At 43.5% G+C, this 13,258-nt stretch overlaps 1 protein-coding gene across 13 annotated transcripts in view; it reads right to left on the bottom strand.

The window, feature by feature from the left end:
• ADD1 (adducin 1) overlaps positions 1-13,258 on the bottom strand; it is a 53,268-nt gene that overhangs the window by 20,877 nt on the left and 19,133 nt on the right. For all 13 annotated transcript variants that reach the window (XM_068149617.1, XM_068149613.1, XM_068149622.1 and 10 more), the window contains exons 2-8: positions 8,698-8,910; positions 7,209-7,371; positions 5,978-6,129; positions 3,220-3,300; positions 1,569-1,718; positions 726-869; positions 521-619 (exon numbers count right to left, since the gene is read on the bottom strand). In XM_068149617.1, coding sequence (XP_068005718.1) covers positions 521-619; positions 726-869; positions 1,569-1,718; positions 3,220-3,300; positions 5,978-6,129; positions 7,209-7,371; positions 8,698-8,892 — 984 coding nt within the window. In that variant the 5' untranslated portion in view covers positions 8,893-8,910. The remainder of the gene's footprint in view (positions 1-520; positions 620-725; positions 870-1,568; positions 1,719-3,219; positions 3,301-5,977; positions 6,130-7,208; positions 7,372-8,697; positions 8,911-13,258) is intronic.

Below are 13,258 nucleotides of genomic sequence, written 5' to 3'. Positions count from 1 at the left end.
AGGGGGAATGGAATGAAGCTGGAGCTGGGGAGATTCAGGCTGGAGGTGAGGAGGAGGTTCTTCCCCATGAGAGTGGTGAAGCCCTGGAATGGGTTGTCCAGGGAGGTGGTCGGGGCCCCGTCCCTGGAGGTGTTTAAGCCCAGGCTGGATGAGGCTCTGGCCAGCCTGATGTAGTGTGGGGTGTCCCTGCCCATGGCAGGGGCGTTGGAACTGGATGATCCTTGTGGTCCCTTCCAACCCTGACTGATACTATGATACACTTGTATAAAAGCTGTTTGAAGGCTTTAAAGATGTGTCTATTTTAACAGGCAGTATGTGTCGAATTGATGATGCCAACAGTGTTTGAATATTGGTGTTCAATCCAATGTTTTGGGTGTCCTCACACAACACTGATTTCACAAATCACCATGGTGGTTTCTTTCACCAAGAGTTTAACCAGGAAGATGTCCAGCTGTTAACCTGTTGGAAGGTTAATAGAGCAGGCAGTGTTATCGATTACGTAACATACTAAAACTCTTACTTGAATCTCACAGGCAAGCACTAGGTTATGAATATAGTAGAAAGCCTCCTCAACAGTCTCTCCAACTGACACCAAGCCATGGTTTCTGAGAATAAGGACCTAGAAAGATATTCCAAATAAAGATAACAGCAGTAAGGCCCTTGACTACAGAGCATACCTCCCCCAGCCTCACACACACACTTGAATTCTAGATATCAACACTGACCTTGCTTTTAGGCCCCAAGTTTTTCTGAATAACCACCTTCTCTTCATCATCCACTAAAATCCCATGGTAGTCATGGTAAGCTACTTCCCCTAGAGAAAGTGCTTCAGGGGAAATTGGCAAGAGGCCACACTTCATTGCAGAAACCTGAGAAACATTAAAACTAACTTAATTTCTTGCAACAGACAAAAATCAGACAAAATTGAGTAACTGCAATTAAAAGATGTACTTGCATGCATTTTATGTGGCTTGGGTGGGGAAAAGTCTGGCTGGATGACCAGGCTCAAAGAACGGAATTAAGCCCATTTGGTGGCCAGCCAAAAGTGTTTGTTTCCTGAGGGCTCAGTACTGGGGCCAGTCGTCTTTATCAGTGACCTGGGCAAGAGGACTGAGGGCACCCTCAGTAAGTCTGCAGATGACACCAAGTTTGGGAGAAGTGCTGATCTGCTTGAGGGTAGCAAGACTCTGCAGAGGGACATGGATGGGCTGAGGTTCAACAAGGCCAAGTGCTGGGTCCTGTACTTGGGTTACAATAACTCCATGAACACTCCAGTGGAAAAGGACCTGGGGGTGTTGATGAACAGCTGGCTGAAGATGAGCCAGTGTGTGCCCAGGTGGCCTGGTCTTCTGTGGCACAGGACACAGGAATATGAAGCACCTACTTTCCACTCAATTTACTGTCTGACCACTCATGTAATAGCCAAATAAGGAACATCTAATTGACCACATATTTGAAGGCAGACTTCAAGGCTTTGTGCCCTTCAAGAAGGAAGGAAGTCCAGGACTGAGGAGGACAGTTCCTTTGCAGTTGGGTGGGAGAAGGAGGAGAGCGGATGATGTGCTTACCGCTGCCCCTGCTGGCGTGTGAATGTGGACAATGCACTTCACATCAGGCCGGGCTGCGTAGATGGCTGAGTGCAAAGTAAAGCCAGCTTGGTTCACACCCAGGTTAGTGCTTCCACGATCAACTACATCCCCCTGGATATTGATTTTAACCTGGCAATGAAAAGAATTCATTTCATAAGTGAATCCAGACTGCCAAAAATCCAATTTAATGCAGCACCTCCCAGCTGAAGCTCTAAAACCGTATTTCTTTCAGTATTTTATTTAAACAAGTGTCAAAATGTGCACAATAAGGCTGCAGGAAGGTGACCAGGGCCTCAGCTTGAGATGGAGTCAGCTGAACGAGACATTAGGAACTCCTAGATATGACACAAGTCACTGCAGGTAAGGAGCTGACAGAAGTTACAGACAGTGCTGTGACAAACAGCTGCACTTCAGAGGGTTATGGTGGAGTTATGTAAGAAGCCTGCAAACTTCAGACAGCAGAAGTACTGAGACCTTTTGGGAAGCAGTTTCTTGAAAGGCCAGCACCTTCAACCACAGCACTGGTACCATGCAAGGCTAGGACTGCCCAGATGACACTGTTAAGTAGTATGAGCATGGATACAGCAAAACTGGAATGAAAGGGGAAAAGTAGTTATGTACAAGTTGGGGCACTGAAGGGCCAGCCAAGTAAGCAGGCTGCTGCCTTATCACTGCAGTCTCCTCTTATTAAATCCTGTTGCCAGCTATTTCCTGTGTGAACATGCTCTCCACTCTGTGCACATTTTGCTACCTTCATACAACCTTAACTCAAGGTACTCACATTCCTGATGGAGAGATAAAAGCAGGACACCTTCAGAAATAACCCACACCAAACAAAGCACAAAGTACCCCAACAGCATGGCCCTTAACCTTTTCTGAAGATCTTGCAGCAGCAAGAAAGGGCAGGTCTCAGTTTTCTCTATTCCTTTTCCTAGAACTTTCTCAATTAAAGTTCTACAGATGGTTAAGGTGAAATTATGCAAGAAAGAGCAAGCTTTACAGATAGCTGAGAAGGAGTATTGTGACCTTAAGGTGTCAGGTTTGAAATGTTGCTACTCTGCTCACACTTACCTCACCCTTCTGCTGCAGGTTGCTTGCCCTAAAGTAAGCAGGTAGATAAAACAGCATGGAAGTTTCTGGTTTGTGTCAGTGTGAGAGTCACCCACATGAACTCCAGCTGCCTTCAGCAGCAGTGCAGACTAGACTGAAGCAAAACACTCTAAATCCTTCCACAGTGAAGGGGGTTGTGTCTTCAGCTGCAACTCTGAGATCTCAAAACTGATGAATTTACTGACGCCCTCAGATACTTATATCATTAAATGATGGCAGCTAAATCAGGCATCTGACAATGTCTTGAAATTGTGATTGCTTTGCATGATGATGTCTGAAACAGACTGCTTGCCTCACAGCCAGCAGCTCTCAAGGGCACGATGTGATTAGCTGTCCCAATGAGCTGGCTCCTCCTTACAGCCAGATCAACCAGAAGACACCTGCTGGTGGAATCTCAGAGATACCTTGGCTGTACCAAACCCAGCCCCATTCAGTGAAACTCTTCTAAACAGAATAAAATATTCTCTAGGACAGAATTTAAGCAGAGACAGATAGAACAGATTCATATTTGACAGCTTACCAAACTAGATGCAGTAACTTCACTATAGAGGAGTCCAAAAGGTACGATGAGGAAGTGCTCCTGCTCAGAATTTACTCTGGCCTAAGGGTAAAACAAGAGCACAGGTTATGAGGACTGTTTATTAGGACTAAGCAAGTTACTAGGACTAAGCATACAGGATGGCCCAAGCCCATGGAAGTAACTTTCACTTTCTAAGTGTGAAATGGGCAAGTATGCCTGTAACATGCAATATGACTTTCCTGTATGCTGTGACAGCTAATCAGCACACAGCACAGTTAATTAACTGATGGTGAACAAAGCCAGATGCCAGAGCCCTTTGCATTAGTGGAAGACAGTAAAACCTTAGATCCTGTGCTAACAAAAACTCAACTACTGTGGATAAAAGGAATGATACCAAGAGAAGTATGGAGGGAAAATGCTTGGATTTGGAAGAGTGAGTTTATACTGCAAGTGGATTTCTACCCCAGTAAAACAAAGTATGAAAAAGCAGCATGTGAATAAACCCAAGAGCTTGGCCTCTAGATCTGAAAGTTTAATGCTGAGAAGGGTTCCATCTCTGATAGGGGTGCTTGTCAGACATCTGTGAGCAGCGCAGCACACTTGAAGCTCCTCTACCGAGTACCCTGACCCTCACTTAGTTATCTAACCCAAGTAACTGATCATCTGAAAGCTTCTAGCACCAATCTATCTTCCTTTACAACCAGCTGCTAACATGCTATAGCATAAGAGTCTTAACCTCAGCCTGCTCACTGAAGGTAACCTGTACTTTTATGAATCACTGGAATAGTTCTTCATTCCAGAAATGTAAATGATCTGGAAAATCTTCTAGCTATTTATGCAAGACAAAGAACAGTCATTATGCAAAATGCTCCAAAGGCTAACAAGAAAGCTCAAAGGTAACACAAACAAGAAACAAGACTCAGAAAGCACCTCATGCCCTCAAAGCAAACCAAGGCTTGGTGGATGATGTGCACCTTCTGTAAAGCTCTCGTCTCAAATTCTGCCTAACCCTGGAGGCACCCAAGTTTACTGTACATTATTGTACACGACATGAAAGCTCCCAATGCTCTGTAGTTCTGCTTCTGCACAAGGACTGCAGCAGTCTGAACCATTCCACATCACAGCAGCTGTCAGGGATTGGTAAGGATCCAGAAAAGCATAGTCCACCCAGCTCCCTGATATGCCCAGACTGGCACACACACTATTATCCTCACAGTTCCTTTCTCCTCCAACACATAGGCCTAAGTCCTTCACAGAAGGCTGCTATATCTCTTCTCTGACTCAAGAAGTGCACTAGCAGCTTTTCACTTGAATGCAATCACCTAGCAATTAGAGCATGCACTCACAAATGACTGTAAGCCTGCCGTCAACCTCCAGCTCTGCATGCAGCAGTAGGCATTGATCACATTCAAAAGCAGATCCTTACTACCACACTGCTACTTGATGTATGGACAAATGGAACAAAACCAGGCCTGGTTTGTAAATATACAACCACCTTCTGTATCAGCTTCTGAAGATTAATCATATCTATTAGTCACCTCAGAGTGTTATTTACTGGAGGAATTTGTGAACTATGACTTGTGATTGCTACTGACAAACCATCAACCAAGAGCTTTCCAGTACTATTTCACCCTTCAAAGCTGTCTGAGACCCTTTCAGAAGCTCATACTCCAGGTGTTTTGACTATCTTCTGCCTCAGCTGGTATCACCATGATCTGATCTTCCTGTGCTCATTTCCTACCTAAAGAAAGAAAACTTGAAGCATTCCACCCCAACCACACACCCTTGCCTTGACCACTTCCACAGGCATGCCACTCTTCATTTCTGTCCCCTTTACAAACAATGAATAAATATGTCCTGTATTAGCCCCTTTCACAAAAGGGCAAGAAAGAACAACTGAGGGGCAGCACAGAGTTGTTTACAAGAACCATCATGGTGGATATGTTCCCTCCCTCGAGGAACCAAGCCATCTCACCTCTGCTTTACCCTGTGCCTACCCCTACCATTTATCACCTTCAGCTCACAAATATACCTTGAAATCTCAAAAAGCAGTAATAAAATAATCATATTGCATTCAGAATGCAACTAGAAATGAAAATACATAAAGGACAACCTCTACTACACAGACAAAAACAATTCAGCTCTGTTAGGAAGACAATTGACTGAGTTGCACACCACAGCTGTGACTTTACTCACGAGACTCATGCTGATCATTCTTCTGGCATATAAAACCTCCTTGATCTGACCTCCTTGTCATTATTTTTATGGATGCCAGCAATTACTCAGTCACAAGGAAAATTGCTGGCACGCTGCATTAAGCTAAGCTTGCCTGTGTTCAGAAACATTATTGCTTCTCTGTCAAAAAGGTTGCTACCTTGAACTGTAAAAATCCAACTGACTGACTGATAAGATATTTTAGTGTTTAGCAGGAAAACTAAGACATGACTTGCAGAATAATACATACAATTAATTAAAGCATTTAAGAGACTCAAAGACTGAGTCTTTCAGGAGTCTTAATTTCATCAGAAGAACTTTCATGTACACTCTCATAAGATGCTATTCAGGCTACAGTAGCTGACAGGCAAGCTGTTCCAGCTCTTATTCTTGAGATGTAATGACAAATCCCTTCACTATTATAATGCTTTCAATACCACTTTGCTCTTCTTCCACACAAAGAGAAAATGACAGATGGGGGAGGGAAGCAACCCTCTTGTATGTTAAAACAATTGGTTCAGTTTTCTGTTGATTCAATACTCACTGTTATATGATTGTAAATAAGCTGAGACCAGCCAAAGAGATCTGCTAATCTGTAGAAGGCTGCCAATTTACACCGTAGCAACTTCTCCCCTTTTTCATAAGCAATGGAATCTGATCCTCTCAGATCATTCACTGGTGTCACCATGCCAAGGCCTGGAAAGGAGAAGGGGTAAAATAACAGCAGGAGAGTCGTGTTCAGCATCAGCTAAAACCTGACAACACACACCACTATTACAGTGGGTTTTCTTACTGCTTTCTATCAACATCTTAACCTAAGAAGTGGAGAGTAAGCTTTCATTACTATAATGTCCTAATTTGTATTACACAAACACAACAACAGGCTGACACAAGGTGCTTTATCTTTGGTAGACTGAGCACTGGTTTTCTTCCTTGACACTCATCAGTGCTTAGGTGACAGTGCAATCCTTAGTGATATTTTCCCTCCTCTCTGAGTTTCATTGTTAACAGAAAAATGTAGCCTCAAATACCCCACTTTTTAAGATATATGACTTACTGTGCCTGAAAAGGAGATCTGCATGTCTAAGAAGATGCACAAAGGCTCATTTAGTTAAGAAATAAATTAGGAAGAAGAGATGATAAATAACAACAAATCCTGTAGCTCTAGTCACAGTGCAATTAGAAATGTGGTGAAAATTCACTATGACAAAGCAGAAGCAGGCTTTCTTTTGGAGATTATTTATTACAAGTATTATTTTAGAGCACAAGCAAGACTGTCTGCTGCCTTAATACAAAACCTGTGTGGACATGCATTCACACATTCTGGGGGGTTGTTTTCCTTGTTTGGTTTGCTGATGTTTCTTGTCTATAGCTGCACATCACAGGAGAAAAATTACAATCAGTATTTCTATGGCAAAAATAATTAGTTTCTAAAGGCCTTCACTGTTACTGGTCTGCTAATGAGTGTTTGATTTTCCTGCAGCCAATCCATGGGGTAAACATTAGCAAGACTTAAATCTTTACATTTTTTCACCAGTGCTGGCTTCTCAATTAAGACACCACCCTTGACATAGCTTTTGATACCAATTATACACACAAACCACACTGCATACCACTGTGGCAGTCAGGAACCAGCCAAATCATTTTCTAGTTGCCATGTTTCTGTGAGCAGAACAGCATCTGAACCCCAGAGCACTCCTCATTTCATTCACACTGTCTCCATTTTAAGCCTTTCAGAAAGCAGGATCCACCATTACAAAGAAAGGTGCACTCACTCATGTTTAATGCAGCCATTCCGCCTTGTGGTGCCGCAGGGTAGACGTTGGGTACGTTTGTGGTCATGAAATCTGCAATCTGCTGTAGAGCCAATAAACCTGTTGGGTTCTTCCCTTTCTTAAATTGTTCCTGGATCATGGATTCCAGTTCTTCACAAAAAGCCTAGCAAGAAGACATTGCACATTGTAAAGGGTGTTCGAATCAACATCAATCGTCCATACAGAGCTTCGGTTTAGCACTTGGCTGGAAAGATCCCACACTGCTGCTGAAAGAGCTCAGGGCAGAATTGCTGGGGGCACTCTGAAACTTGGAAATGCTGCTCTCTGGAGTTCCAGTGATCTGAGTCACTTTGTAATGAATGGAAACTGAAGCATTCTCTCCAACTAACACCAAAGCTCACCCAACCTATGGATTTCTGAAGAAGGAGCAGGATGTACAATCAACCTGAACACACGAGATAAATGCAAAAGCAACAGAACCAGAACAGAGAAGGAAAATTGGCAGTGTGGCTCACACAGGGGGTGTTCACTTTGTTTCCTGGTTGTTTTTATTTCTTTTTGTTTGGGTGGGGCTTTGGCTGGGTTTTCTTTGGCTTTGTTTTTTTGTTTGGTTGGTGGTTTGGTTTTGTTTCTGGTTTGTTGTTGGGTTTCATTTGTTTTTTGCCTTTTTCCTCCCAGTTTTAACTTAAAGTCTCCCATCAGTTACAAATGTTATGAAAGAAATGCTGATTTGTGTATTTTCCCCCAGGGGAAACATCTTTAATATTAGGAAATCAATCATTCATAGTTTATTGCTGTAAACCATTTCAGAAAGAGATACAGAAAAATATTTCACATAGCAGAATCAAGTATGAAAAACTGAGCACAGGGCAGATCTGCCTCGTGTAAGCCACTCTTAGAAGTGCTACTTGGATCAAATAAATACTGATTGCAAAAAAGTAGTGAAATAATGTAGATGGAACACATGAAAGCAAGAACTATCATTGACAATCACACAGAGGATTCTGAAAGCAAGAATGGAGGAGCTGTTCCTTGAGTAGACAACAAAAATTTAACCAGAGAATCATAGAATCAACAAGGTTGGAAAAGACCTCAAGGATCATCAAGTCCAACCTGTCACCCAACACCTCATGCCTACTACACCATGGGGCAATGTCCAATCCCCTCTTGAACACCTCCAGGGATGGCGACTCCACCACCTCCCTGGGCAGCACATTCCAATGGCTAACAACTCTCTCTGTGAAGAACTTTCTCCTCACCTCCAGCCTAAACTTCCCCTGGTGCAGCTTGAGAATAATGGGAGGAAAAGTTAGGATTTTACAAATACAAAAAGTAATTCTAATCACAGTTAAGATACTTCAGAACAAAGGTGAACAAAACCAAAAGTATAATCAAACATATCTAAGATGTCACCAAATTCTCCAACTCTACAGAGACATTAGAGGTAATAAATGCAACAGTTAAAAGATGGAGCATTTTGGTTTCTTACTGGGCTTTGAAGAATCATGGAGACCCTCTTCTTCTGTTCCATCATGTTGAAATCCTGGCGAAGGTCAGGCGCCATGTTCCTCTCTCTCAAATAATCGGGATTATTTTCATCAACTCGATCAAAATACCTCTCTTTATGAGGGGCTGTTGTTGGAGGTGGTGAAGTCACCACCCCCACACCAGAATCACCATTCATAGCACAGCTTTAAGGAACCTATGAAGAGAGGGCAGAGAAGAGCAATAAATAAATCAAGCAAGGAAGCAGTTAAGGACTCTGTAGATGTTTCTTTCAGAGGTAGCAGCTCAAATCCATCTAGAATTAGCCTGGCTTCCCAAGAACCCAAACTATGTTTGTTCAAATGAAGAGCAATATTTTAGATGAGGAAAAAAAATACTTTCAAATACAAAATGAAAAATTTAGGCTAACAGATATGAAAATTGAATTATGTCCTGCATGCACATGCTACACAAACCTAATTAGAGTTCCCATTTCAGCTACTTCCTGTTCTTTAAACGGCCTGCACAGTTCGGTTTTCAGCAGCATGGAAGCACTCCAAAACTTCTCATAGACAATGACAGAGAAGTTCAAGACACATGGATAAGGAACTGGCTTGAAGGCTGCACCCAAAGAGTGGCTGTCAATGGCTCCATGTCCCAGTGGAGGCCAGGGACAAGCGGAGACCCTCAGGGATCAGTCCTGGGACCAGGCTTGTTCAACATCTTTGTCAGTGACATGGACAGTGGCATTGAGTGCACCCTCAGCAAGTTTGCTGATGACACCAAGCTGTGTGGTGCAGCAGACACACTGGAGGGAAGGGAGGCCATCCAGAGGGACCTTGACAGGCTGGAGAGGTGGGCACAAGCCAACCTCATGAAGTTCAATAAGAGCAAGTGCAGGGTCCTGCAGCTGGGTCGAGGCAATCCCAGGCACAAATCCAGGCTGGGCAGTAACTGGCTGGAAAGCAACCCTGAGGAGAGAGACTTGGGGGTGCTGGTGGACAGAAAGCTCAACAGGAGCTCTCAATGTGCACTTGCAGCCCACAAAGCCAATCAGATCCTGGGCTGCATCAGGAGAAGTGTGGCCAGCAGGTCGAGGGAGGTGATCCTCCCCCTCTACTCAGCCCTGGTGAGACCCCATCTGGAGTACTGTGTCCAGTTCTGGAGCCCCTATTACAAGAGGGATCTGGAGGTGCTGGAAGGTGTCCAGAGAAGGGCCACAAGGATGAGCAGAGGGCTGGAGCACCTCTCCTATGAGGACAGACTGAAGGAGTTGGGGCTGTTCAGTCTGGAGAAGAGAAGGCTCCCAGGTGACCTCATTGTGGCTTTCCAGTATCTGAAGGGGACCTACAGGAAGGCTGGGGAGGGACTGCTCAGGATCTCAGGGAGTGATAGGACTAGGGGGAATGGAATGAAGCTGGAGAGATTCAGGCTAGATGTGAGGAGGAGGTTCTTCCCCATGAGAGTGGTGAGACCCTGGAATGGGTTGTCCAGGGAGGTGGTCGAGGCCCTGTCCCTGGGGGTGTTTAAGACCAGGCTGGCTGAGGCTCTGGCCAGGCTGACCTAGTGTGGGGTGTCCCTGCCCATGGCAGGGGGGTTGGAACTAGATGATCTTTGTGGTCCCTTCCAACCCTGAATGAAACTATGGAACTATGAAAAATGAGGTGTCGTGACACTCAGTGGTTTGGTTAGTTTTGTACTTGGAAGTTAAAGCAGACATAACATGAGTAAGAATTGAAATCCTCACAGAAAATAGGCTGTTACATGCTCATCAAGATGAAGAACCAACCCCACCAGTACATGCCCAAATTGCAGCCACATTTCTGGAGACACAACTCCTGCCTCTGCACCTCAAGATGTGCTTTTGACAACTCTATTTATTTTAGGTTCATTCACCAACACACACATCACTGCATTAGCATGTGGGGTTTGGAAAGCACAGACACACAAACAGCCCCCACCCACTGGCCAGGGCTGCCTCGGTTTTCAATGTTGTAATCTGCAACTGCCTCTATCTACTAGAAAGGCTGGAACCTCAGCTGGTGTTGCTCATGCTTACATCCTTCTTTCACTCACAAGAATCCCTCTGTGTAACATTATCCCAGTTTTCTGGGCAGAGCATTAGAACCTTCATTCCAAAATTTTTTAGATGATGCTTTAAGTCTCCCATCGACAAGCGACCAGCTCAATAAAGTCACCCTTGTGACACCTTCAGACTCAAACCTCCCACTCCTGATCATCTGACACGACAATTAAAGGAAGCTTTTTCAGAAAAACTGATTTACATATTGCACAGGATTAAACACAAGCTGTGCTCCACTGAACTGAAGTAAGAATACTGAACTCTGAATGCCTTACTGGTTCAAACTGCAGTTTCGTAGCTCAGGCTTGTAAATATCCCAGATTAACGGCACTTTCCCCCCAAGGTCTAGCAATTAACAGGTTTATGACTGCAATAATAACCTTTTATTTTAATGACTGTCAGCTGATGATGATAGGAGGTATTGATTTCTGAATTAGGAAGAGTTTTTTAATGAGTTTCCTTAGGATACCCTTTGGGAGTAAAATGTGATGAGCTCTCCAGAAGAACCTCACTTCTATAGATACCAATAAATAAATCAGAGGAATCTGAAGAGTTCAGCTGAACACACACTGGGGAATGGCCAATGGTTCCATAAACTACAGTCACAACAAGCTGCCCAGGCAGTAAAAGAAGGAAAAAAAAAAAGTAAGATCATCTTTACTCCCAGAGCTCTTCAGAACAGACAATCTGTCACAATGCAGTGCAGTGCAGCCCCTCAGTGAGATAAGCTGTAATGTCAAAGGCCTTTCTGTCATGATAAGTGTTTGTTGTGAGAGAGCCTGCTCCAACACAACTGTGCCAGCAAAAGCCACACCCCTAACTGAAAAAGCATCTGTCTGGAAAAGAGAAGCGCACAAAAAATTTGAGTTGGTGTGGAGCTGGGGAGGAAGCAGAACATCCATCTACAGAAAATAAGGTTGGAGTATCACCTGGTGTCTAATGAAGCCCTGGTTATAGATGTGCACTGTTACCATGTCACTCAATACTTTGGTACTTACTGCATGTTTGCCAAGTCTGCCTTACTTCAGAGTAGTATTTGCCAAACCCACTCCTTAAAGACTCTGTGATAGGGAAACTATTTATGGTTTGTACTAAAGTTTGCATCTTTTGCAGGGAGAACACTTTGGCACCAGTGACACCGGATTTATTCTTGCCATTTCAAATGTTTCCTACTGAACTTTTGAAAGGAAAAGCTGGCACTACCTCAGGAAGTCTTCGAACAAAGAAAGTAAATCATGATTGTGCTGCTTACTAGACAGCACACTCAACATCACCAACAGTGATACTCTTTTTTAGTAAATGTTCTTTGCTAATGCCTCTTCAAACTTTCCTCTGCTCTTTGTTTTCAGACAGGAAGAGACTGTTTCACGAACAAGAAGAGTTATTTATCTGGTACTGAATGTGGGCACCATCATCTTACTTATTAACAGAGATGCTGCAAGGTAAATAGTGGACTCCAAAAATTACTATCAGCTTAAGGCACAGCATTATTTAGTAACTGAAGCTCATCAGCATTTATTATTTCCAACCACCATCGTGGTGCCTTTCAGCTAAATCATGGTCTTCAGATAAATCCATTTTATGAAGCTGCTCCAACACTGACACTGAAACCTTCACGTCGAACCTGCAATTAAAGAGCTCCCCAAATGAGTCCTCACAATTACATCACCACATAAAAATACCCCAAACACCACAGAAGCTGATTTGCATTTAATTTTATTGAAAAAAAAAAAGGCTGAACTTCAAGGCAAATGAACTTTGAGTAAAAGCTACAGAGAAGTTAAGTAATTAATACTATCACCAAACTCAATTTAACTCAGCTAATGCAGGGGAGCACAACTGGAGGAAAAACTGAGCCAAAATTAGTGACAACAAGGCAAGACTAGAACTGAATCGAGGAGTCATCAGAGATCACTGTGAAGGGGTTGCAAAGACCTGTGGTGAGGTGGTGTACAGAGCATAAAACAATACCAAGTAGCAAAATTATCTTCCCTGACTTTTCCCTGACTTCCCTGACTTTCCCACTACTAAAATATTACTGCAGATTCTCATGGATGCCCTTCAAGAAAAGCCATGAAACATCAGAGTGCAAAGAGGGGCTACAAAAATGATGCAAAGAGTAAAAGACTAACTTATAGAAATTAACATCTTGACCTGAAAGGATAACTGGTCATAGAGGACAGGGCTTTTCAGTCCTGCTAACAGAAGTATGGAGAGATTTAACACTTGGAACTGAATTCCTGACACATGTGCCCTTGATTCAAGGTGGAAGTTTCTAACCATACACAGACAATGCTGAGTCAATCGCTTTGCTTTGGAAATCTTTAGATCCAACTTCCAGAACACTTTCTACTACCTGTCTGCAGTGAGATCAGTGTTTTGTCTGCCTCAGAAATCTGAGCCTGCCCTCGCTGCTTAGGCTTTGGGAAAAAATAAGTTGCCACATGCACAGATTCACAGCTTGCATTGGAAGGGACCCTCG

The sequence above is a fragment of the Melanerpes formicivorus genome, unplaced genomic scaffold, assembly GCF_026170545.1.
Source record: "Melanerpes formicivorus ecotype bairdi unplaced genomic scaffold, bMelFor1.0.p_v2 SCAF_18, whole genome shotgun sequence".
NCBI classification, from domain to species: Eukaryota; Metazoa; Chordata; class Aves; order Piciformes; family Picidae; genus Melanerpes; species Melanerpes formicivorus.
The sequence above is the reverse complement of the archived record's forward strand: the minus strand, read 5'-3'. Positions and strand labels throughout refer to the sequence as shown.